Raw genomic sequence first — 23863 nt, 5'->3', positions numbered from 1 at the left:
CTGTATAATAGAGTCTATAAAGTCCCAAATAGATAAGGCATTAGGTGTAAATTATCTCTGTCCAGAGGGCTAAACAAGGATTAATGGGTAGAAATAATTATCTTAACATAATTGTAGGAGTAGTTTTACTGGGAGGTAGGACCTGAGATTTCTCTTCCACTGGAGGTGTTCAGACAGAGGGTAAGTCACCTCCATCTGCCAGTGTTCTTGTAGAAGATTCTTATAAAGTGAGGAGGACCGCACCAGACCTAGTTCTTGAATCATGCTGTGCGAGTGAAGCACCGGGGATCCTGTCGCCTGAGAGTATACATTCCGAATGGCTCCCGGGTGGGGCCCACTGACCACACTTTGCGTAGCAACGCACCAGCCGACTCACGTCAAAGTGCAACATGGACTGTAACGTCCAATCACATAAATAGGAATCAGGAGAGTCAGGGATTCAGCATTACATTTTCTATTCAAGCTCAACTTACATGTGAATTGTTTCAACAATATACATAAATCCCAAAAACAGTTTCATTGAGTTTGTTTTAGCTGAGAATATCTAGAAAGGCGTGAATGACACAGGGTTTTTTTCCTCTCTTACTCTGTGAATCTTGGTTTTCGGCATCAGCATTACACTTACGCCGAGACTGCAGCCGAGTGAGCGCTCATTTGTTCCTTCTTTGCTCTTCCTTCCTTTGTTCAGAGTGATATACATTGAAATTGAAATATAGGTGACTCCTGAACAGCGTGGGGGTTAGGGACACTCACTCCTGCATAGTCAAAAATCCACATACAACTTTTGACTCCCCAAAAATGCAACTACTGGCAGCCTACTGTTACCCAGAAGCCTTGCCGATAACATAGTCAATTAACACATATTTTGTATGCTCTATGTACTATATACTATATTCTTACAACAAAACAAGCTAGAGAGAACAAAATGTTTTTTCAAATTGTTGCAAATCTCCAAAAATGTTTTCGATATACTTATTGAAAAAATCTATGTGTAAGTGGACCTTCATAGTTCAAACCCATGTTGTTCAAGGGTCAGCTGTATGTTGTCAGTCAGGACACTAGGCACCAGAATACAGCAATGAATATGGCTGCCAGAAATCCTTTCCTTCACATTCTAGTGGGGCAGAGAGAGGCACACAAACAAAATGGTAAACAAAATATTTATGTGCTTGGTGGTGACAGAAGCTAAAGAAAAAATGCTTGAAAGGGAATAGAGGACTGGGGAAGGGGAGTTTGCAGGCTTAGATGGAGAGGCCATGGGCAGCCTGAGGGAAGCAGCCGGTAAGCAGAGAGGAGGCGGTGCAGACATGGAGGAGAAGGCTGCCCGGGCAGCACGCAGGGCCTGCCCTGAGGTGGACGTGTGCCTGTTCTGCCCCAGAAGGCCAGTGTGCTCCGAGCGGAGTGAGCACGGGGGCCAGACGCTGGGGCCCGGTCATCATGGCCTGGCAGGCCACAGTCAGTATTTTAACTTTGAATCTGCGTATGGTGGCAAACAACCAGAGGGCATGGAGCAGACAGACGAGTAGAGCTCACCACTGCAGATAACCATATGGGCTTCCTATGTTTTCCAGCTGGGAACTGAAGCAGAAAGTATCCAGGCAACAATGGATATATATGAAAAAGAAGAAGCCATCGAGGTGGACTACAGCTCTCTAAGGGAGGATTTGAAGGTAACTGACTAACGCATGGTCATATTGAATATTTAAACAGTAGTTCCTCGTTATCTGTGGGTTTGTTTTCCAAGGTTCCAGGTGCCCACAGTGAACCACGGTCCAGAAGCAGGTGATCCTCCCCTGACTAGCGTCAGGTCAGTACTAGCCCCACACTGCATCACAGCATCTGTGTCACCCCCCTCACTTCCTTTCTTCAGAGGGGCATTTTACCATCTCACATCATCACAAGGGTGAGTACAGCATAGTGAGATATTTTGAGAGAGACCACATTCACATAATTTCAAGTGTATTATTGTAAGCTTTATTTTATTATTACTTAATGTTAGTCTCTCAGGGTGCCACAGGTCTGTATGTATAGGAAAGAGCATATTATCTATAGCGTTCACCACCACCTGCAGTTTCGGACACCCACTAGGGGTCTTGGAACGTATGCCCCACTGATCAAGGGAGACTGCTATACTTAAAAATAATTTCTAGACCATAGAACATAAGTTTAGGGAGGAACAGTAGATGTCCTAATGATTTCTGAATAAATAGTATAAGTAGGTTACCTTTTTAGGTGTTTGTATCAGTGTCTCTCACAGAGTGTCCAGGAGGACACTAGTCCCATGAGATGCCTGCTACGGTCAGCCAGCTTTTTGAAAGCTACCCTCTTCTTGGTGATTCGCAAAGGTAATTAGATTCTTTGGCAAGTCCTGCAGTAGGCGGAAGTAGTCAGCACACTCCAGCATCCGGAACCGACCCTGTCAGCGTCCCAGGCGGTGCTGTCCATGGGCAACAGACGCTTCCCAGCCCAGAGCACAGACTTGGGTGCAGCTTCCTGGTCTCTGAGCTGGCAGCTCTGGCTGCTTCTCAAGGATCCTACAGCACATATTTCATTGTGTTCTGACCTGGCCCTGAGGCTGCTCTTCTCAGGGGGCACACCGTAGCCATCCGTGGCCTTCTAGCCCCGTGACCCTCCAGAGAGGAGAGGCTGCTCTTTGCAGTGCATGGTACTGTTCGGAAGATTGAAGCAGTTTTTCCTACAAAGCTCCAGCACCTGTCCCCTCATCACAGTGGCCTGAAGTGGGTCACATGTTCATTCCTGAGTGGTCACTGCTGTGGGTGGGGTGGACTTAGCCTTACACCAAGGTACGTGGGACCCATGAGAGAGAAATAGTCAAACATGGGCTGTTAGGAAGGGGGAAACGGAGAATGGACACGAAGTAGCAATATCCACATCTTGTCATTTCATGTGTATTTTGTTAGGTTTCCCAGGCTCTTTGCATTTGCGGTACCTTTAGGCCATCAGAAAGTAGCTTTGTCTTTTCTATAGTCTGTTTAGTGCTTTCAGATTTAGAAAGTCCCCCCCCCACTTCATTATATAAGTAAATACTTATATTCTGTTTGTGGTTTTGTCTTCATTCACCTGTTTTGTTCAGCTGAAACTTAGTATATGGTGTGAGTTAACTTGTTTTTAAAAAGATACTGAAGTTAACTAGTTTACTAACATTTTTCAAATAATTCTCTTACCAATGAACTGAAATATCACCTTTATCAGCCCCTCTGGGCGCTGAGGAAGTTTTCCCGAAAGGTCCTGCCCAGACGCTTACCGCCCTCGCGCCCCTCCTCCCTCTGGTTGGCTTGACTCATCCTCCCGTCTCAGCCCGAGTGTGGCCGCCTCCGGATGGGCTGGGTCCCTTCTCGCGGCCTCGCAGTACTGCGCTCGCCGTTGTGAGCATTTCCAGTGTTGTAAATGCGTGTGCCCCACTTCCCCCCAGCCCTTTGAGGGCAACGACAGAACAGCCCTCAGCGAGTCCTCAGTGTCTAAGACATAGTAAATGGTCGCTATGTGTTAATGAACGAGTAAATGAAGGTGAAATAGCAATTGTTGCTTTTTAGCCAAGTCAAGTAGTGCAGCGCACAGAGCGGCATCTGTAACGCGAGCCGTGCAGGAGCGTCCGCCCGGGCGCTGCGCGTGGGGCCGCCCGCCTGCGTCTCCGAGCGGGCTGTGCGGGCAGGCGGAGCCCGGGCGGGCCTGACCGCCTTGGAGCTGCGGGCCTGAGAGGCGCTCACCGCGGCCGTTCTCTGCCCGTGCCAGGCTCTCCAGTCTGACGAGGAGGTCGGGGCCCACCTCGGACTCCTGCTGCAGCAAGTGGCCTCCCAAGAAGACGTGCTGTTGAAGTCGGCAGCCCCCAACCTGAGAGCCCCGGAGAGCCTGAGGGCTGCCCGAGACAAGTTCCAGGAGTCCGCGGACGGTGAGCCCGGGCGGCAGGGGCCGGCGGGGTCCACTCCCGGGGGTCGCGGGTTCTGATTTCTGCAGCACTTACCAAGTGCCCCTGCATTGTATCTTTGTTTTTATGTCACATGTCATATACTGACGTGTACTTTTAATACTGAATCACTAATGCTTCCTTTTTGAAAAGTGTTCCGTTTTAATTTAGAAACAGGTGTATGGCTATTTTAGAGCAGGTCAGTGTATTTTTCTTACCAGTGTAATAGGCATATTACCCTTTCAGAGCCTGTCATTGTTTAAAACCAGCCTATTGGGAAAAGGGCTCAACTCTAAGAGCCATATCCTTAGAATGAATAATTGAGGTATTTTGAAAGTAGACTTTACTCAGGCCAACCAAACTCGAAATCCAGTTTAAAAAATTTATGCTTTCAAGTTGAAATAAGAAGTCAGCCCCTCAATGGTCTCCAAAATAAAGAACATTGATTTTCTCTTAGCTTTTGAAGCAAGCAGAAAGGAAGCCAGAATGTGTAGGCAAGAGTTTGAACAGGTGAAAAAAAGGAGATACGATCTTTTCAGCCAGTGTTTTGAGTACGTCTCAGTCGCAATTGATCAAATCTACAAGAAGCTCTGCAGAAACAACAGTGCCCAAGTATGTATTTTTCACCCCCAGATATTAGTGGGATTTTGTGTTATTGGCGGTGGTTTTTTCCTGGGTGAAATATCCACCACATTATTTGAGTGACCTGCTATTGGGCAAAGTAGGTCCAGGAGGATTCGTTGTGACGGCCCGTGTTCTAGAGCCCGCGCACTCTGCCACCGCCCAGCAGCCTGGGCACATCCAAAGCTCTCTAGCCCCGTTTCTCCACCTAAAAAATGGATGTCAAGTCACTTGGTTTCCAAGTTCTCTTCAGTTCTGGATTCTGTTGTCTGGTACTAATTCGATTTATAGAACTGCCAGTGTCCTCTGGTGGGGAAATGTAGAGGATCTTGGGAAGTGGTTGAGCTGGGTGGGGCCTGGGGAATCAGTCAGAGTAACAGGAGAGGGACCCAAGTTAAGGATTCACCCCCACATCCGTGCACTGTAATAAAGGTCTCTCTGCCGTAAACCACTGCTTGGGCCACTGTCAGTATCCCTCGGAGGTGCTGTGGGACTGATGTGGACCAGCAGGGTAGATCGGGCCTGACGCATCTGCACTAGCCTCTTTCTCATTGTGTTCTTTTATGAAAGAGGTGTGTCTGGATCAGATATTTAAAATTTCAACCAAAAATAATTTGCTTATTTTCAGTAAACTAGTAAGACTCAAATAAACCTATTTACTCCTTGAGGGCAGGATTCATCTGTTTACAGTGCCTGGCCCATAGTTCAACAGACCAATGAGTGGATGGATGAGGACTGTTTTTTTTTTCAAGACTGCAGCACCTGCTGCTGAGGTTTGAATGGCAACCTGGTGGGAAGGCCTGACCCTGTATGGGTGTCAGAATGTTTTCCCTCTACTCCCCATCCAAACGACCCTGTTGTCTCTAAGTACATGTGGAGGTAAGTGCATTACTTACAGACTTTGGTATTTTGCCATAAAAACAGAGGAAAAACCTAATCAATGGAATATTTTGCACTCGAACTCTTGCAATTTCAAGTTGAAGTTTGCTGGTTGCTTTTCTAATATCGCTAAATAAAAACATGTGTTTTAGGCATTTCTTAGCCCAGAGAACCCCGAAGAGCCTTACTTGGAGGGAATCAGCTATAACTGTGTGGCTCCAGGCAAACGGTTCATGCCAATGGACAATCTCTCAGGGGGAGAAAAGTGTGTGGCAGCTCTGGCTCTCCTGTTCGCTGTGCACAGGTAAGGTCGCAGTGAGCTGTCTGACTTCACGTCAGGGCAGAGGCCGAGTGACCTTCTTACAGGTGATCTATTAATTACTTCTCTTTAGTCATATTTACCATATGTGATACAACACTATTTTCTTCAGCCAGATAATTCAGGTTAAGTTTTAGATCTATAACAATTCAGACAGCAAATCTAAGAGAGAATTCAGTCTTTAACAGGTTTTTATTCAGTTTCAGTTATTATCAGTAGCTACTAAAATTCCAGCTTTATAGAAAAGAAAGAAATGTTTGGAATGGCCAGTATGACATCAAAATTGCCAAAAACAGCAAAAACAAACCTAAATAAAACAAAAATACCCAGTGTCCCTAGTCCATATTCAGAGAGCTACTTAGTAAAGACTTTTAAGCAAGGTTTCTTCTGAAAAATTTGTTCAACCTAATTTTCACCAATGATGGTGGCACTGTTTCTAAAATAAATCAGGAAAAAGTTAGCTGAAATTAAGGCAGTTAACTTTTAACATTCAAAGCATTAGATGACCATGGGCGCTATAGATGCCGCAGCCCACTTTCCCCGGCAGGAAGGTCAGCACAAAAGGCCAACTGTTTCTCACTGGTCTCAAGAAGAGACAGGAATACGCACTACAGGAAAGGAAATGGGAATGCCATGATGCAGGGGGCCGTGGGGACAGCAGCAGGCAGGAACCTGAGCGGGAGCCTGTGCTGAGTGAATCCTAGCAGAGCAAAAATATACTGGGGTCACCCCCATGCATTTATTCAACAGATTAGTAAATGTTTACTGTGTGTCAATGGTGGTATAGGCACTGGGGAAGAGCTGTGAGCAGAACAAAATGCCTGACTCAAGATATTTCATTTTAGTAGGGAAGACAGATGATAAGGCACAGTAGCAGGCTAAGTCTCTAATACATTATTAGAAAATAACTACATTTTCAGAGAAAAAAAAGCAGGGAGTGGAGATAGTATCAGGGGAGGGCGTGCAGTATTAGAATGGTCCAGGAAGGCCTATTTCAGAAAGTAACTTTGACCAAAGATTTGAAGGAATTAGGGGAGCAAGAAGTCATGTGGAGTGTTCCAGACAGGGACAGCAAGTGCAGAGGTCCTAAGGCCAGAGTGAGCCTGGCACCTGTAGAGAATAGACTGTATGCAGCAGTTAGGACACTACTGTCGCCATCAAGGTGAAAGACAGTGAGGTGGACCAGGGTGAATGCAGAATATCAAGCAGACAAGCATGGGACATGGAGGAGTCCGGGCCAAGGCTACGGGTTTTGGCCTCAACGGCTAGAGTAACAACAGCCATTAACTGAGCTGGCGACCACGGGAGGGCCCAGGTTTGGAGGGACAGATAGGGAGTTTGGTTTGCGATGAGTTTGAGCTGTTTATTAGACACCCACGTGGGACTGTTGAGTAAGCTGTTGGGAGTTTAGTCAGAACTATCAATGGAAGTATGGGAGCCATCAGTACATGGATGGTGTGTAAAACCCGGACATCAGGTGGGATCACCAAGGGCGCTAATTCAGGGAGCGCTCTGAGCTCCGAGCCCGAGGGGCTTGGCAGTGTTCACACATCAGTGAGATGAGGAGCTGGCAGGCAGGACAGGGCAAGAGCGGGCTGAGGCAGGCAAGCAGACTGTGTCACCCCTGAGGTCGGGGGACCGGCAGGACCACCACCCAGATCCTACAGCAGGTCACAGGGGCTGCAGCCTGAGAACTGAGCATCAGGCCTCACCACGAGGAGGCCGCTGGTGAGCTGGACCAAAAAACGGAGCTCATTTATTCTGAACAGTTAAGCCTCTTAGCTAAACAAATAGGAAGTTGTAACTTACTTAATTGTAATATTTTTCTAGTTTTCGGCCTGCTCCGTTCTTTGTTTTGGATGAGGTGGATGCGGCCCTGGACAATACTAACATTGGCAAAGTAAGTTTTTTCTTGCTTTTAATTTCCAGTAGAATGTCTACATTCAAGGATTGTATTCTAGTCAGAAGGCAGTTTACACTGAACAGGGTCTGGTAATTGTTGATTAAAAATCAGATCTGTTAAATATCTAAAAACAGGATGGTTCAGGGGAGTAGTTCCAAAGTTGAGATGCTCAGTGAGCTGGGGAGCAGAGACACCGCCCAGTCAGGGTCACCGTGCTGGGTCCACAGCACTGCAGCTGGGGGGGCCTGCTTCCCCCAAACCTACTGAGGCCTTGTCAACGGGGACCTGTGGCAAACAGGACCAACATTAGCTGCTTATAGTCAAGTCCAATAACATATCTAAATAAAATTCCAAAGGAATTAAAGTTTAAGTCTATCCAGTTACTGCAGTTGTGCACAATCTTTTCAGTATTCAAGACAATGAAGAAACTAAGCAGTTTTACTCCTGAGTCCAACTTGCAGTCAGCCTTAGAGCTCAGGGCACAGATACACAGCCACCCGCAGGAGACAGGCACTCAGGCACACATTGTGGCAGGTGACTTTTTTGACAGAATGGGGGCAGCCATGAAGCCTGGCTGAGGCAAAGACCAGTAGTGCCCATCACTGCCCAGAGGAGGGGGCGCTCTGGCCTGCAGCTTCCCTGTCATGGCACCACCAGCAGAGCCATCCTTTGGTGGAGATGAATTAGACTCCTGGCTCTGATTCCAGGCACATGCATCTTCCAGAAGTGACGGGGCTTTGCACTTACAGCTGTGTACGGGGGGCTGCCCTCATCCTGCTGGCATCTCACCCTTCGTTTGTAAGTTGGCACCTGGTTTATACGTCTTGTGAGCTTGGTGGGTGAGCCCTCCCCTGAAAGAGATGCACTCTTGGAGCGCCACCATGGCAGTTGGAGTCTGAAGCCGACCTGATTTCTTACTGTGCTGAGCCCACATCAAAGGCCAGGACAGTCAGGCACCTGCTCGTGGCGTGCATGTGCCTCTGGTGCGTCCCAAGTTGTGTTCACCTCACCGCGCGCGCTCTAGGACCCTGCCTGTGCACGCCTCAGCAAGCATTAAGAGCAGCAGCCAACCCCACATCCCCAAACCTAGAAAACCAACCGAGCCCTAGACAGCTGAACCCTGAGGGCAGGCACGAGCCAGCCTATTGGGGGAGGCAAGGGGCAAAGACAACAGATGCACCTCGAATGAGGCCTTCTGCCCCAGCTAATGGCCCCCTGGTCTGGCTCACTTTGGAGGCTCCACCCCTGGAAGATTGTGGGTACTTTGTATCCCATATTGTGTGTGCGTGTTGCAGTGGGTGGGACCTATCTTTGTGGGCTGCCTCTTCTCAGTAGCATTTAAACCATCGTATGTTCTAGCGAAATGCCACTAATGTGTATGTATTAGTGGCATCTCCAGGTACTGGTGTTGAGATGCTTTTCTGTGGACACCCATCCTATATTAAAACCTCCCAAGTTCCAGTTTCCTTTGGAGACTGATGTTCCTGGCACTCCCTGGTGTACTTACTGAGTGTGCGCAGCTGTGCAGTCTGAGCAACTGTGAAGTCCTGTCTCCTCCACCCCAGTAAACACCCCGCGACTTTAGTCCCACATCACAGTGGCTGTCATTGCCTCTGATGCTGCAGCTCCTTCTGCCTGTGACCTCAGCCTCGTGGCCAAAAGCAGTCTCCCCGTCACCATCTGTCTCAGCTGCCGACACTGCTCACCCGAGGCCACGTGCCTGTGCCCAAAGCTTGCGTCCTTAGTATCCTGGGTGCGGTCAGGACCAATTCACGTGGAAAAGACCCATTCTAGGCCCTCAGAGATCCAGAGTTGGCAAGGGTCTTGTTAAACTGTGGTTTGTGTGTAAGTTCTTCATCATTTTCCAAGTTCTGAATGGAGTTTGTTCACCCAGACCCACTTCTCTCCAGAGTCTATTTTGTTCTTAGTCTCCATTCCTTGGAACTGACCTTCCTGAAGGGGCTACAAGTTCACCTCTACCCAATGGACTTGATTACAGATTGTGAAGACATATGTAATTGCTACATGTTCCCCATCTTCAGGCTTTGAGTTGGCAAAATAGGAAGTTCATGTTTAATACCAGCCCTCCTTCACCCTCATAAAATATCTGAATGGTAGTTTTTGTTTTATTAAGGCTGACTGAATATTTATATATATGATCAAGTTAGAGCTTTATTCTTTAAAATATTCTTAGAGTTTTAGATCATAGATTTAATGAGGTTTGTATGTTTTACTAACCTGTTATTTTAGATTCTGAGCTAGTTTTGTTTCTGCAATTGTAGTGGACTTACTGGATTACCAGAAAAGCAAGCGAGTGCCGTGTCACCTGAAAGGGGCAGACTCACCGTCCCCAAGGCCAGAAACAGGCCTTCCTTGCTATGAAATGTGTGCTTTTTATTTCCTCCCAGGTTTCAAGTTACATCAAAGAGCAGACTCAAGAACAGTTCCAGATGGTAATCATTTCCCTGAAAGAGGAGCTCTATTCCAAAGCTGATGCACTGATAGGCATCTACCCAGAGGTGAAGATAAGGAAAGGGGCAGAGGGGTCAGACCACCTTACAATCCCCTGCCGGATGGAGTCTGTAGATACTGTTTGATTTGTGCAGTTGATAAATATAGGCGTAAATGGTTTTTTAATCAAGTAAGACTTAAAAGTAGCTACTCAGTTATTTTTCTATGGCAATACAGAGATTTAAGAAATACTTTATGTGAAAAAGCAAACAAAATTGCAGAACAGTGTGATATAGCTTTGTAAAATAATAGCACACATTAACTGACACAGAGTAAACTATTCATATCGTATATCATTTCTGTATTCAATGTTTTAGGCAAAACCCAAGTGAATTGTGGTAGAACTCAGAAACCATTTATCTTTCCAAAGTAACAGCAATTGAAAAGTGCCAGAGGCATTTAGCTCTCCGCATCTTCTACAAAATGGAGATGTTTGTATTTGTGGCATCTCCAGATACTGGGTGTTAAACTTAAGATGCTTTTCTACTGACCCCATCCTATTAAAATTTTCTAGTTTCCTTTTGAGACTTACGTTCCTGGAACTCCAATTAAAAAAAAAAAAAAAAACAAAGCAGTTGATCAGAAGTTCCGAGTTGTAAAGTAACTTAGAAGTTGAACACACCTTTCTTAAGCCATTCAAAATAATTACCTGAGCTAATGGAGTAGAGCAACTAATTCAAATCAGTCTGTTTTGAGACAGTTAGGTTTTATTTCCGGCAGTTTCCTTTAAGATAAAAATTAACTTCCCTTCCTGTGCCCACAAAATGCTAGGGGAACCACTAGAACTGTGCCTCTGGACAAATGGGAACTCATACACTGCAGGGAGGCCTTGACCTCTTCCTAGGCTCTGGCTGGGGTCTGCAAATCAGACTGGCAGAAGACAGGTCAGCTACAGAAAAAGGGTCCTTGAACATAACGCACCCAGGGATAGGAAAACGGTGGCCAGAACTTGGGGCTTATACACTATCTTAGGCTAAAGGAAGGAAACCGGGTTGGGCTTGAGTCAGGGAGGACAGTGATAGGAAAGTGGCCAGGAGAAGTACAGTAAAGAAGGGCTTTTAGTAGTAAAGTTTTTTATGCAAATTTAAGGAGGGCCTGCACTGATAAGAGTGGAGAGTGAGTCATCTTTTATATGAATAAATTTCTTTACAGAAGGAAAACCTGAACCATTTTTTAGAGCTTTTCCTGTGTCTGCTGGTTCTCAACAGCCTTTAGCACCTAATAGTCCGTAAGCCAAAGAGGCGTATTTTGGGGTGGCATATTCTGGTACTTTTTATGAGATAATACAAAAAAAAAAAAAAAAGGCTGATATAAATGCAGACAAATGATACTAAGGGGGTTCCTTTTTAAATGCAAATCAAGATTCACTAAAGGCCTTTATTTTATGTTTAACACTTTTCCCTAAGTAACTGACTTTTAATTACCTTCTCTCCATTTCAGCAAGATGAGTGCATGTTCAGCCGAGTTCTGACCCTGGATCTTTCTGCATATCCAGATACTGAAGGCCGAGAAAGCAGCAAGAGACAAGAGCCCCTTTAGGACCTGGCGGGCCCTTCAGCAACTGCCGGCCGAAGCGCAGACAGCGCAGTCACAGCGCTCCGGTTCACCGCGGTTCAGTCTCACTCTGATTGAGTAACAAACTTCTGGAGAAAGCAGGAGAGCCTTGTGCCATTTAAGAAAAAGCTTGATTGTTATCAGTCAAAGACGCTGTAGCTCACTTTCATTAAAGTGTGTTAGGTAAAGTTTCCTGAGAGTTAGCTATGAATGAGTGAGTTATTAAAAAAAAAAAAAGGTACAATTTGTACCATAGTTTTAACTCCCATTTTGAAAGTCAGTCAGTCAGAAAAAAATTTGAATTCTCCATCATCTTCACTCTGGTTTGCCTTACACATTTAAGTAATCTTTAAGGGAAACTTGTTTGGTTTCTAAATACACTAGTTAGAGGGTGTTGAACCTGGGTTTTATGGGAAATTATTTTAGAGTAACTTATGTCAATACTGAAAATACCAATAAAAAGTAAAGATTCTAATTTCAAATGTCTCCAACCTACAACTTAAAAACAAACCAAAAAAATTTAAGGTGAAACTGAATGTCTGATTCAATACAATCCAAATGTTTCTAAATATAATTTCCATTAAGAAGGAAATATTGACTTCTCCACTTAAATACACGGTTATGGGTAGGAAAGAAAGTCACAAGGTTTTTAGCAAGACATCTTTTCCATTTCAAAATGGAGTAAGAAATTCTAAGATGCTGGTAGTCTTCTATTTAAGGTCCAAGTGCTGACCACAGAACAGCCTCCTGAATTAGTGGCACTGGTTTGAACAGCCACTGTTTCACGTGAACAGAATGCCCTCTGTGCCCAAGAAATACCGTCATGAAAGACCTGCTTCCGGCCCCCAGCCAGCTAACCAACCCCTGTGACCGCAGGCAGGGGGGCCGCTGGAGCTGTCCTGGGGGCCTTTTCCTGTACTGGCAATACCGTCACCCAACCACCAACTTCTTCTTCTGCCTGTGAAGACATCCACTTAACACTGAAACGCCCCCTTAGTGCCACATGAGCCCAGTGTAGACTCTTATCTCTGCCTGGCCTGGTCACTTTCATAACGTGGACTCCTAGACTGCTGCTGACAGTTATCAGGCAACCTACCACATTTCTGAAAACCACCCTGCTGTGCGAAGGCACAGTGAAGAGCCCCCGGGGCCATGGCAGTGCACAGGGGCACCATGCTCCAAAAAAGGGACAAGTAACCAAGTGAAAATAACAGCCAGTTTTACACCCATCAGATGGTTAGGAAATAGAGAAATGCTATAGTAAATACAGCACTGCATCCCAACACCCTCCGGTCGCTCACAGAGGGGGCCTCACCAGGGGCAGCTTGCTGCGTAGAGCTGGAAGGAGGTCGTCTGAGGGAGCTGGTGGGTGTCTGAGGTGCCAGGTGGGGCTTGCACTGGCTACAGCTGGTGTCTTCCCACACAACTCTGGTCTCCTGGGTGCAGCCTACACACTCACCTAGAGCAGGGGTCTCTAAGGGCCAGAGGGCTAGGCTTTAGGGAGGCAGGCAGCAAGCGGGCTATGAAGTAGGTACCTATACAACTACTTAAAATGTAACCATTTAAAAATGTAAAAACTATTTGGCTTGAGGCAGTAAACAAACCTGGCCATATTTGTCACCCCCTGAACTAGTCTCAGACAAAATTATACACAAAGCAAATGAGTTATGCTCAAATTGCTTTTTCCCTAATACATCAATCATATTGGAATAAATTTGCATTTAAAAATAAGCATTCCAGCAGAAACTGACTGCAGACAAGACTCACTCATTGCAGCAAGAAGGCCGCAGACCCTCCAGCATGGCACCCCAGCTTGTCCTCAACTTCACTTTCTAGTTTTATATCCCATTCTACATCATTTTCACACTTGTAATTTTGCCATATACCCTGTGTCTGGCTAACATTCGGATCAGATATTCATCTCTGATTGCACTTTGTAAATGTGTCTTTAAAAAAAAATTTACAATGTTTGTTTTTTAAGAAATTTAAACAGTCCATTTTAAATTGCTTGATTTCACAACTGAGTGGCAACTTAAGGTAAAAATGCTCATGAAATACATTATACCAAGCATTGTCATAACTGAAGAAAAGCTGAGTGTATGAAGTTAGAGTTTTGTTTATGATCAGAGTAACATAAAGGATGTGTTTTCCATGCTCAAAAAGGGAAGAAGAAGGCCTTCAGCAGACCGGGCTTCTCATTCCCAACATTCCCACGTCTCGTCTCCTATTCTGTAACTCTACATGGGTGCAGAGCTCCGGCTTTCACAGGAGTGTAAGGGCTTGGCAGGAAATGTCACCGCAAGAACTGGCAGCCTGTGAAGTGGCCGCCAGCCTGGGCACACGCAGAGCCCCAGCACGGCTGTCCCTGCCATGGGCAAACCTTGGTGACATTTAAAGTGCTGCAGGCCCTTAACAAGTTTTGCCTACATCACTCTGTGTAAATCCCCTTAACATGGGCCATGGAAGAGAATTTTGAGGGGTAAGAACTGGAAGTTTGGACCTCACCCCATAGAATAAACACTTGAAAGCTTAAACTAATACTCTAATAAGGGTTAAAAACAGTCTTGTGCTCCACTTGTAACATCCCAGTTCCCAGTCGTTACATGGGCTGCACAACACCGCACTGCACGTTTGAAAAAGCCTCTGGCTCTTCATGACTTCGCTTGGCAACTGAACTGCTGCTCTTTCCAACTGAAGCTACTAAAATTACACTTCTAAAGAAGCCCTACTGATTGAGTCATTCTTTTTAAAAACATACCATTCTCACTAGCAGAGTTTCAGTGCCTCAAGTATCGATTTGTTCTTTACTATTTAACAATGTAACATTTAAAATTTTCCACAGTAACAGATATTTCCATGTAAAAATATAAAATATAAGTGTCTAGTTTCTTATTTCTCTCTTTGGCAACTACTGTTGCTTGGCTAGTCCTCGCCCCTCCTCCCTCCTTTTTATTAGAAAAAATACCACCTTGACAAAGAGAGTGCCGACCGGGAGCCGGGAGTCCCGGGCGCATCCCGCTTCCGGCCGGCGCTGGTCCCTGAGGTAGTCGTCGCCAGTCCCCACAGACACCTGGAGTGTGTGTGCTGCACCTGGACAGGTGGAACTCTCTTGCCCAGCCTCCGAGGGCCACAAGCCCGCGTGGCTCTTCTGGGGTATTTGAGTGTAGAAGTGAGAGACCCCGCACGAAGTTCTCGGAACATTCCTCATCGTTTGCGTATGGCACTGTGGTTTTACTGAAGGCTGGTTTTCAAGTTGTAGGTTTTATTGGTCTCAAAGATTTCAAGACCCTCCAGCATCATCTATTTCAACAAAAAGAAAGGAATACCAAAAATTATAAGTTTACTTTAAAAAGTTTTTGCAAAAGGATCTCTATTTCAGAAACTGTTTACAGTTTTTCTTATGTGCTGAAGACCTTGGAAATGACTCCATAATGGAAACAGTAGCCATTATCAAGAAATGGCTTTGTGAGTTATAAATACCATCAGGGAACAAAGCAAATTGGAACATCAGGCTTGCAAAGATCTACGAAAATCTCAACCCATGAATATGGATGGTCTTTCCTCTCCTAGTGGACTGGGAGGCAGATGGCACGTCGGATACTCACAAGATGGGAGGTGACTGAAGTGGACACAGTGAAGGCTCGGAGCCCGTGCACAACGGCACACTGGCAGACGGCAGCCTGCCACGCTCGGAGCCCTGCAGCCTGTGGTATGGGAAGCAGACTGAGGAGAACCTTGGTCTCACCCACAGGCACAACAGGACAAAGCTTTCTGCAAGAAAGAGACCAGGGGCCTTTCTCTGTAGACGTGATGGCCTGGGGAGAGGTGGGCTGTTGGCACCTAGGGGGTCTTGGCAGCCTACTGGATGGTCTGCCCGCTGCTCTGCAGCAACGTCCACCAAGCAGTAGGCCTTGCTGCCTGACACACACACACACACACACACTATTCAGAGGTCGCCACTCGGAGAGAAAAGCTATGTATACGAATAGCAGCAGCGCTGTCAGCTGAGAATAATCACTGGGTCCTGCCTTCTTAGGTGTCAGCAGGGGACTGAGGGGCCTCAGACCCAAGAGGTGCAGGAGGACAGGGACTAGTGGGAGTGAACCACTTGCCCCGGGGGAAACAATTCAAAGGTTAGTTTTGTTGTTTTTAGTTACAGATGTCCCTACTAGCTGATTCATAAGACTTCAAAGATTTGCATCCTGAATGCTATCAAAATGGAATTCTCCCTCAAAAGATATGTGCACTGATGTTGTACAAAATTGAAAGGAGAGGATGTACAATCTGCTGCCCTGGTAGCACAGCCATCCTCCCCAAAGGCTCGCCGACGTACCTCCCCTCCCCCAGCTCCGGAGGGCAAGGGGCCGCAGCCTCAGCCATCCTGCCAGCCACAGGCCACGGCTCGCTCTGCCAGCAGCCCTCTTTTAAAACCACCTTATTTGTGTATTTTCTCTGACAGTTATTTGCACTCATTATGGACTTTGTAATCTCCATGTTGAAACATGTTCCAACAGTACATGTTCCCGATGGTATAGAAGGAAAATGGACCTGAGGAATTAAATGTTAAATGCTTCATAGCTCTAACAATTCTTAATGGGTTATTATTATATAGGTGTTTAACAAGAGTGTTTTACTGATTTTCTTATTTTAAGTAATAAAAAAATACTCTGTTATCAGAAAATCCTCTATCCCAATGTTTTTAGGAACGGAGTAGAGTCAGGTAACCAGAAGCCTCTTGTGTCTGCAGATTGGAAAGGTATCAGTCATAAAATAGCAGGTGCTAGTGCTATGAAAAAAGAATAAATCAGAAAACAAGACTCTCAGAAATTAATAACAGTGTCAAAATAAAAATTTAACTTAAAGGCTAGAACATTATTCTGAAACTCTCCCAGGAAGTTTCTGAAAAGTTGAATGTGTAAAACAAAAATTAAGACAGAAGAGAAAAACAAAGACAGCAGAAATCAATCCACAAGGTCCCAACTAGTACAAGTTCAAGGAAGAGGGAACAGAGAAGACAGAAAGAAATAATCAAGGAAACTATAGATGGCTCCAGAACTGCAGAAACGGGGGGAAAGTTTAGCAAGGTATATAAAAAAGATTTCCACTTAAATACATCCTCACGAAATTTCTAAGCATCAAGGAAAAGAGCCTAAAAGCTAAAGGGAAGCAGTACAACCTGCTGAGAATGGGGTTGGCAGGAGACCCCTGCTTACGGCAATGGAGTCCCAAGGGAAATCACGGACCAGGAATCCCAGGCACAAGCCAGCCAACCATGGAGAACAAGACCCGGCAGCGCCCACACACCCTCGGGAGCTGGCCCTCCACACCTGGGCAGCGGGAGCTGCAGGAGGTCCGGCTGTGGGGTGGGCAAGATGCCCTGGGCAGCAGTCCCAGACAGCAAGGCCAGGCCTTCCAGTGGCCAGAACGCAGTGGGAGGTCAGAAGACCTCGGACCGAGGCGCAGTAGAACTGAGAATGCCCAAGCTCAAAACACTGTGGGACGTTTTTTGGACAGTGGGGGGGAAAGGAGTCTAGACTCCTCAAAAAATAACACAAGCAACACCATGTGTAACAAAATATGGGAGCGTAATTAATGGGATCTAAGGAAGAAAACACTGACCCAGGTACTGAGAATGTGTCCTGCAACTGGCCCAGGATGCACATTGCCGGACCCACTAACACATCACACAAGTCAGTAACCAGGAAATACGTGTATACTGATTAATAAAGTAAATGCTTTTGTTTTCCAATTTTTACACTCAACCTGTTGACAGGCTGGAGGACAGCTTTCCTTCCTGGCCGGGACCATGCTGACCACCAGGGCCATGTAAGCACCAGGGGCCCAGAGAAGGGAGATGAGGAGGGCATGGGGCGGGGAGGCCCTCAGTCTGGTCCGCGCAGCGGGGCCAGAACACTGGGCCGAATCCAGGACGGACACCGGGACGCAGCAGCAGGGCCGCGTGAGTGGGCCGGACCTCCTTCCCTGAGGCTGCAGAGACGATTTAAAAAACATGCTTAAAGAACTTGTGTAGATCAGTGCCTGAGTGGTTTAGGGAAATCTCATTCAGTGACAGAGGTGGCAAAAAAGTGACTCCCAGGGGTTTTTCTCTGCAGATAAGGTGACTTACGTCAGGAGAGTGGTCACCCTTGCAAGTGGGGTGGAGGCAGGCAGCTCCCCACGATGTTATTCCTGAACTGGATGCGATTACACAGGTGTGTTCAGTTCATGAACATTCACTGGGCTGACATCATTTGTGCACATTCTCTGTGTATGTTTTTCTTTAATGAAACACTAACTTACATAAACAGACATTTTCTAAAGTGGGCACCTCTGAGCAGCAGGAACGGTCTGTGTGCATCATCCTCCCCTAACAGCAGGGGCAGAAAAACAACGCACCACAGTGGAGAACACCCACGAGGCAAATCCGCCATCAGCTGGGACGCAAAGGAACAGCCGGGTTGTACCTGATCGCCTGAGTTGTTTGGAAACTTCAATTCCATTTTCTTCTAACTTCCTCTTTGCACAGTCCTGACAAGCATTACCTAAAAGATAAAAACTTTCATTAAAAAGCTTACCTATTCTAGTAGCCACCCTCCAAGGACCAGTTAATAAATCCAGCTTTACTGAAGCGCCGGCCTGACAAGCCGGCCGTAGGCTGCAGGCTGTGGCCGTCAATGCTTTTCGCAAAGGAAGAGCTTCTGGGAAGCGGCACAGACACGAGTCCCGTCACATGGAACCAAGGCCGCAGGAGGCGACGGCCAGGTTCTGGGTCCTAACGAGCGGCCCGCCCGCCACCACCCGGGCTCTACTTGCAGGTCTGCTGAAGCAAACAGGCAGAGCAGCCAGGCTGTCCCCTGGCAGGGAGCACCGTGAAGGCACTGCCATTTGTCACCTTGGTGGGGCTAGGTGTTCAATGGGAGAAACACCTTTATGATTTTACACACAGTGGCAGGAAAATAACGGAACGTGTAAGCAAAAAACAGGCTGGTAAAAATGAAGACGTGCTTTACCTAACGGTGTGGTGCTGTCCACGCGGTCGGCATCTGGGGAGGAGAAGAACAGTCAGCAGGGCCGGGCCAGCTGCTTTCCCTCCTGGGGCGGCGGTGGGGCCACTCGGAGAGGCAGGTGGCCCTCGGCTGGCACGCCGGCCCTGGCAGGCCCCGCAACCCCGGGCTGCTCCGCGCCCTCCCCACCCAGGGCCGCAGTGCAGACTGATGAACGAACGCGTGAAGTGCCGGAGCCGGCCTGCTGCACGGGTGGCGGGCCAGGGCCGCTGTCGTCGCGGGCACAACACTCTCCGACCAGGCGCCTCACTGACGGAGGTACAGACGCCCTTTAGAACACAGGCACAGACGACATGCCCAAAGATCTGCCAGCCCTGGGGCAGCCTGTCAGATCCACTCAGCTGCCAGTGGGTGGAGAAGGGGCCTGTGGGGACTGAGCTCATGCTGGTTCATGCCGGGTTCTGGTCCTGCGCAGCTGTGGGTGAAGGCAGGAGGCCAGAGTTTGGAGCAGAGGTGAGAACAGCCACCCCTTTCCAGAGCTGTGCATACGGACCTGCTCGGGCACACACGGAGCTGTCAGTCCAAGACCCCAATCTCAGCACCAAAGTTCCTGGGCACTAACTGGCCAAGCTAATCACCTTGAAGCTCATCTCATCACCTCTAACATCTCTCTAGTCGTGGGGGTACGTGGCTAAAATTGAAGTAAGGGCAGGACTGTAAAACGCAAACCGCGTGTGACAGCTCAAGCAAGGGCCAGTCCCCTTCCCCAGAAACTGACAATGCCCCCAATTACCCTTCGATGGAACTGTCACCCACATCGGCCCACTTTGTGGTTAGCAATTCTGAACAGGACTAGTGGAGAAAAGCTGATTATCTGAGCATTCAGTCCCATGACCTTAGCACTCCAGCCATCTGTGGTGAACCCACGTGAGCGTGTCTGGGTTTCCTATTACAATTAAACCACAGTCGGTACAGACCTTTCCAAGTTTACTGCCATCCATGTTTCATGACACCAGACTCAAAGCCATTAACTGCCCTCATGTCAAGATGGCCATCGAGAAACTGCTCTGCTATCTCAATCACTCCCTGGCAGATGAACAATTCTTGGCCCCAAAGAAGGGCCAAGGAGAGTGACTTAAAAAGGGGTGTCATACTCAGAACAGGGAAAAGATGCTGTATGAAAAAAGGAATGAAAGTCTTTATGAAATCATTTTGTGCCTCTGCAGTTTTAACATTTAAAATGTGGTGACCGCACGAAGGCGTGAGAAGCTGCACCTTCCGGGTTCTCGGCCCCCAGCTGCGGAGGCTGGCCGGGCGGTCGCCTCTCTTGGATAAGGCAATCTAGGCCTGTGATGGGAAACAGGAATCAGTGTGCACAACTGCAAGCACAGCTTCTTTAAAGTTCTATTTACAGACACATCATACCATTTACCCCAATCTTTTTTAAAAGTACACAGAGACATCTTTTAAAAAATAACTGGAAGACTGGTTTCATCTCAATTTTATCTTATAGTTAAAATTATATCTCCAAAAAAAAGAAAAACTAGAAGAACTCTATTGGAAAAAGTAAAGAAGAAATCCCGTACCTGGACTTCGCTGTTTGCAGATCTGACTGGCAAGGTCTTGCATGTATCCCGGGAAGTGGTCAAAACAGTCCCCGTAGGACACGACTTTGATTCCGTGCAGGAGCATGTCTGCCTGATGCTTGAAGAAGTGGTCCTCGTCCTCCTTGAGCGCCACCATGTAGTGCTCCAAGTCCACCTTGTTGGGCACCGAGTAAAGGAAGAGTGCCTGGAATATCTGGTCACGGAGGGTCTCTCCACAGCCCACAAACAGGAAGGACCTGGTGCGGTACAAGTTCTGGAGAACTTCCTGTGAAGACACCAACGGGGACCTCGGAATGCTGACCAGAGGAAGCAGGATCTGAGGCCCAGCCGTCGCCACATGTGTGCACTTGACCCCGTCACTCAGGAGGCCCTTCCCAGGGCACACTGGGAGCAGCGCCTGGAAGGTGGCCCCAAGGACAAGCAGGCCAGCCAGGGGCAGTCGGCCTGCAGGTGGTCCCAGGGCCTCTTCATGTCCGAGCCAGGTAACTGCGCCAGGCCCCCGACAGACCCAGTGTAGACACCCTCCGGAGGTGAGGCTCGCCTACCACCTTACCCTCCCCCCACACCCCCCAAACTATCTTGTCAGTGCCATCACTCAAGTCTTTTGGAATTACTTAAAATTTTAAATTCCTAACACACAGAACAAGGACACTAAAATTTTTTCAATTCAGAACTGGGGGCACGCAACACCCTGACATTAATGGATCTCAGTGGGTCACAGACAGGGAACCTTAGGAGGCTCATGTCAGGAGAACAGGGTTTTGGGGAATGAGGGCAGCATAGCTGAGGGGACCAGGGACAGTGACCCAGGGGAGTGGGCACAGGGGTAGTAGACAGTGTGGGGTCGCTCCAGCATGTAGTAGGGGGTGTCACTCATTCAGACATCCACAATCTCAGAGGCTCCCTCTCAGCACAGATGTTCTTAAAATCCTGATATAAGAACCTAAATCCACTGCTGATGCAAGTGAAAAGCCTAAGCCGGAGGCTCCACTGTGCCACACCTGGGCACATCTGGGCCATGCACCAGGCCCGGAGACAAGCTCCAGGGATGAGAGCACCCAGCCCTGAGCTCACCCGTTTTCCACACTCCATTTCACCTAGGGTACCAAAAAATGCCTCACAGAGAATGAAATTTTAAAACTAGGTTTTGAAAGCTAGAACTAAGCAGAGACAGGAGAGGCGATGCCTAAACAAACACAGAAAAATGATGGGTCGGGAAGAGAGGCCAGAGAAGAACATACAGACAGTGCAGGCCTGCAAGTCAGGCTGAAGAAATTCACCTGTACCCCCAAGCCAGAGCCCCCGAAACGGCTACTGAGCACCTGTTCAATGTGCCAGGCCCTGGACACACAGCTGAGAAGTCACCCTGCCCCCAGCAGCTGCGACCAAAGGGCAGGAATGCCCAGAGGCTGCCATGAAGGCCCAGGGTACAAACAATGATGCCTAAGGTGGTCGTACCATTACTTCTGGGTCTTGAGTGACATCTTTATATCCCGACGGATCCAGAACCATCCCGCAGGGGTCTGTGTACAGGCCGTGAATGTGGAGAACTCCGTATCTGATGTGCCCTCTTGCCCACTGAAGGACCTATCAAAGCCAAGCCAAAACAAAGGGGGGGGAATCTGGTTATTATTTAAAATAGATACAACAGGAAACCAAATGCATGGTTTTCCAAACCTATGTTGGAAAGACAGAAACATTTCAACTTTACCTTTAAACCTAAGAAACTCATCTGTTCACACTAATTACTCCCATATCAGAAAGAGCTTCTTTAAAGATAATTACATAGAAAATATATTTAACATCTGAGATTCCAGCAAACTGTTGGGACTGATTATTTAAGGGGGACTTTCACTTCTAAGTTACATGTTATATTTTAATTACTGCCATGTATATATTTTCTATACCCAGAAAAAAATGGAAAAAAAATTCATCAAATAGCTCTTACATTGATTGACATTTCAAGACACAAAACAAAGGTCTTTAAAAGGATGCCCATCATGTACATTCCATTTTTCATGCCAGGGTTTTTACCATTGACCAGCAGTACTGACAACACCAGACAGACAGAACAACACTGGCAAAGAACTCATACGAAGCAGCTAGCATTTCTGCATGATGCCATCAGCACTTTAGTTCCAGATACCATGCTTTATTTGTAATAGTGAGTAAAACCAGGTGCTCAGACAGGGAGAGCAGGCATTCAATCCCGGTCCCTAGTGCTCACGAGAAGGTGCGGCTCCACCTGAGCACGGCCCTTGTCTGCCAGCCAGGCTCCCTGCCAGGCACCGTGCCAGAAGCTGCCAGCCACAGGCTCTTGCGGTTTGAGACGAGCCCAGCCTCCCACTCTTGTGGGTCCTGAATGAGCATACGCTCTATACGCGTCAGCTTCCTCGTGCCCAGAGCAGGACAGACGCCTGCCTCACGAGTGGCCCGGACGACCCAGGGGGCAGGACTAGTTACTAACAGTAACAAAATCTTTAGGCAAATACACAAAGGACATAAACGTGTCACAAAAGCAATATTGTCAATAAAATAAAGCCACAGCCAACCTTAGTAGTAAGAGCAAAGAAAGTGTAAAATTTTCACCTATCCAATGGGTGAAATGTATTTTGTTCTGGTTTTTTTTGGAAACATATATAGGCAAGATATGGCAAGTGGATACTTCCTTACACAGTCGTTTGGAGTTTAAACTGGGAAATCTTTCTGGAAAACAATTTGGTGATTCCTAGTATCTGCCTGAAATATTCATACCCTTGACCCTGAACCTCTTCTAGCAATTTATCCTAAAGAAATAAACAGAGAAATGTAAGGATTTTCATTGCAGCATTATTTACAACTGTGAAAATGTGCTAACAAAAATAGAGGAAGGGTAACAATTGTAATTTAGTCACAGTTTTATTGTCTTTTAAAAGCATGTTTTTAAAACAGCTTAATGACAGGCAAATGCGCCAAGTACACTACCAAGGAGGAAAATCAGGACGAGAACATCACATTATGCTGCAATCCCGATCTGTTGAAGGGGGAGTACAGATTAACTGAAACGCACAGCACAGGACTGCCAGGGACTGTGCGCGTAACTGTTCTCATCACCACCCACACTCCCTCCCGTGAGCAGCGCGGATGAGCGCAGACTGCAGGACAGCATGTGCGCAGGGAACGAGCCGGCAGCAGAAGGCCCAAGGGGGGAGCTGACGGCGCCCTGGCCGCCACCGACACAGCTGTGGGCTGCAAGCCCGCCGGCCCCCCGCCCAGCCCCCCACCCTCACCTTGCTCTTGTCCTTCAAATCCAGAGACTCCATGGGCTTGCTCTGCTGCTGCCCGAAGATCTCCAGCAGGTTGTCGTAGTTGGTGGTCAGGACCAGGGTGCCCTGCTCCATCAGGCTGAGGATGGACTGCAGCACCAGCGGGTTCTGGATGTGCTGCTCCAGGCTGTCGAACACCTCCATCAGGCAGTCCTGGAAGAAGCTGGGCTTGGGGTCCCCCGTGCGCTGCGGAAGGGGGGTGCGCGTTACAAGAACATCGCTCAACAGCTATGTG

General features: G+C 47.4%; 2 protein-coding genes across 7 annotated transcripts in view; one reads left to right on the top strand and one right to left on the bottom strand.

The window, feature by feature from the left end:
- SMC1B (structural maintenance of chromosomes 1B) overlaps nt 1-11904 on the top strand; it is an 82486-nt gene extending 70582 nt beyond the window's left edge. Inside the window, exons 19-25 of one of the 2 annotated variants that reach the window (XM_073214024.1) lie at nt 1572-1670; nt 3754-3910; nt 4383-4537; nt 5578-5729; nt 7575-7644; nt 10056-10166; nt 11654-11904. In XM_073214024.1, the coding sequence (XP_073070125.1) occupies nt 1572-1670; nt 3754-3910; nt 4383-4537; nt 5578-5729; nt 7575-7644; nt 10056-10166; nt 11654-11794 (885 nt within the window). In that variant the 3' untranslated portion in view covers nt 11795-11904. Of the gene's footprint in view, nt 1-1571; nt 1671-3753; nt 3911-4382; nt 4538-5577; nt 5730-7574; nt 7645-10055; nt 10167-11598 lie in introns of both variants that reach the window. The other variant, XM_037006788.2, reaches the window with a different exon arrangement.
- Nucleotides 10264-23863, bottom strand: part of FAM118A (family with sequence similarity 118 member A) — a 34461-nt gene continuing 20861 nt past the window's right edge. For all 5 annotated transcript variants that reach the window (XM_017665923.3, XM_017665926.3, XM_017665922.3 and 2 more), the window contains exons 4-9: nt 23593-23814; nt 21782-21910; nt 20303-20588; nt 18723-18755; nt 18177-18254; nt 10264-15012 (exon numbers count right to left, since the gene is read on the bottom strand). In XM_017665923.3, coding sequence (XP_017521412.1) covers nt 14993-15012; nt 18177-18254; nt 18723-18755; nt 20303-20588; nt 21782-21910; nt 23593-23814 — 768 coding nt within the window. In that variant the 3' untranslated portion in view covers nt 10264-14992. The remainder of the gene's footprint in view (nt 15013-18176; nt 18255-18722; nt 18756-20302; nt 20589-21781; nt 21911-23592; nt 23815-23863) is intronic.

Source organism: Manis javanica, chromosome 10 (genome assembly GCF_040802235.1).
Source record: "Manis javanica isolate MJ-LG chromosome 10, MJ_LKY, whole genome shotgun sequence".
NCBI classification, from domain to species: domain Eukaryota; kingdom Metazoa; phylum Chordata; class Mammalia; order Pholidota; family Manidae; genus Manis; species Manis javanica.
This window is presented reverse-complemented; position numbering and strand designations above follow the sequence as displayed.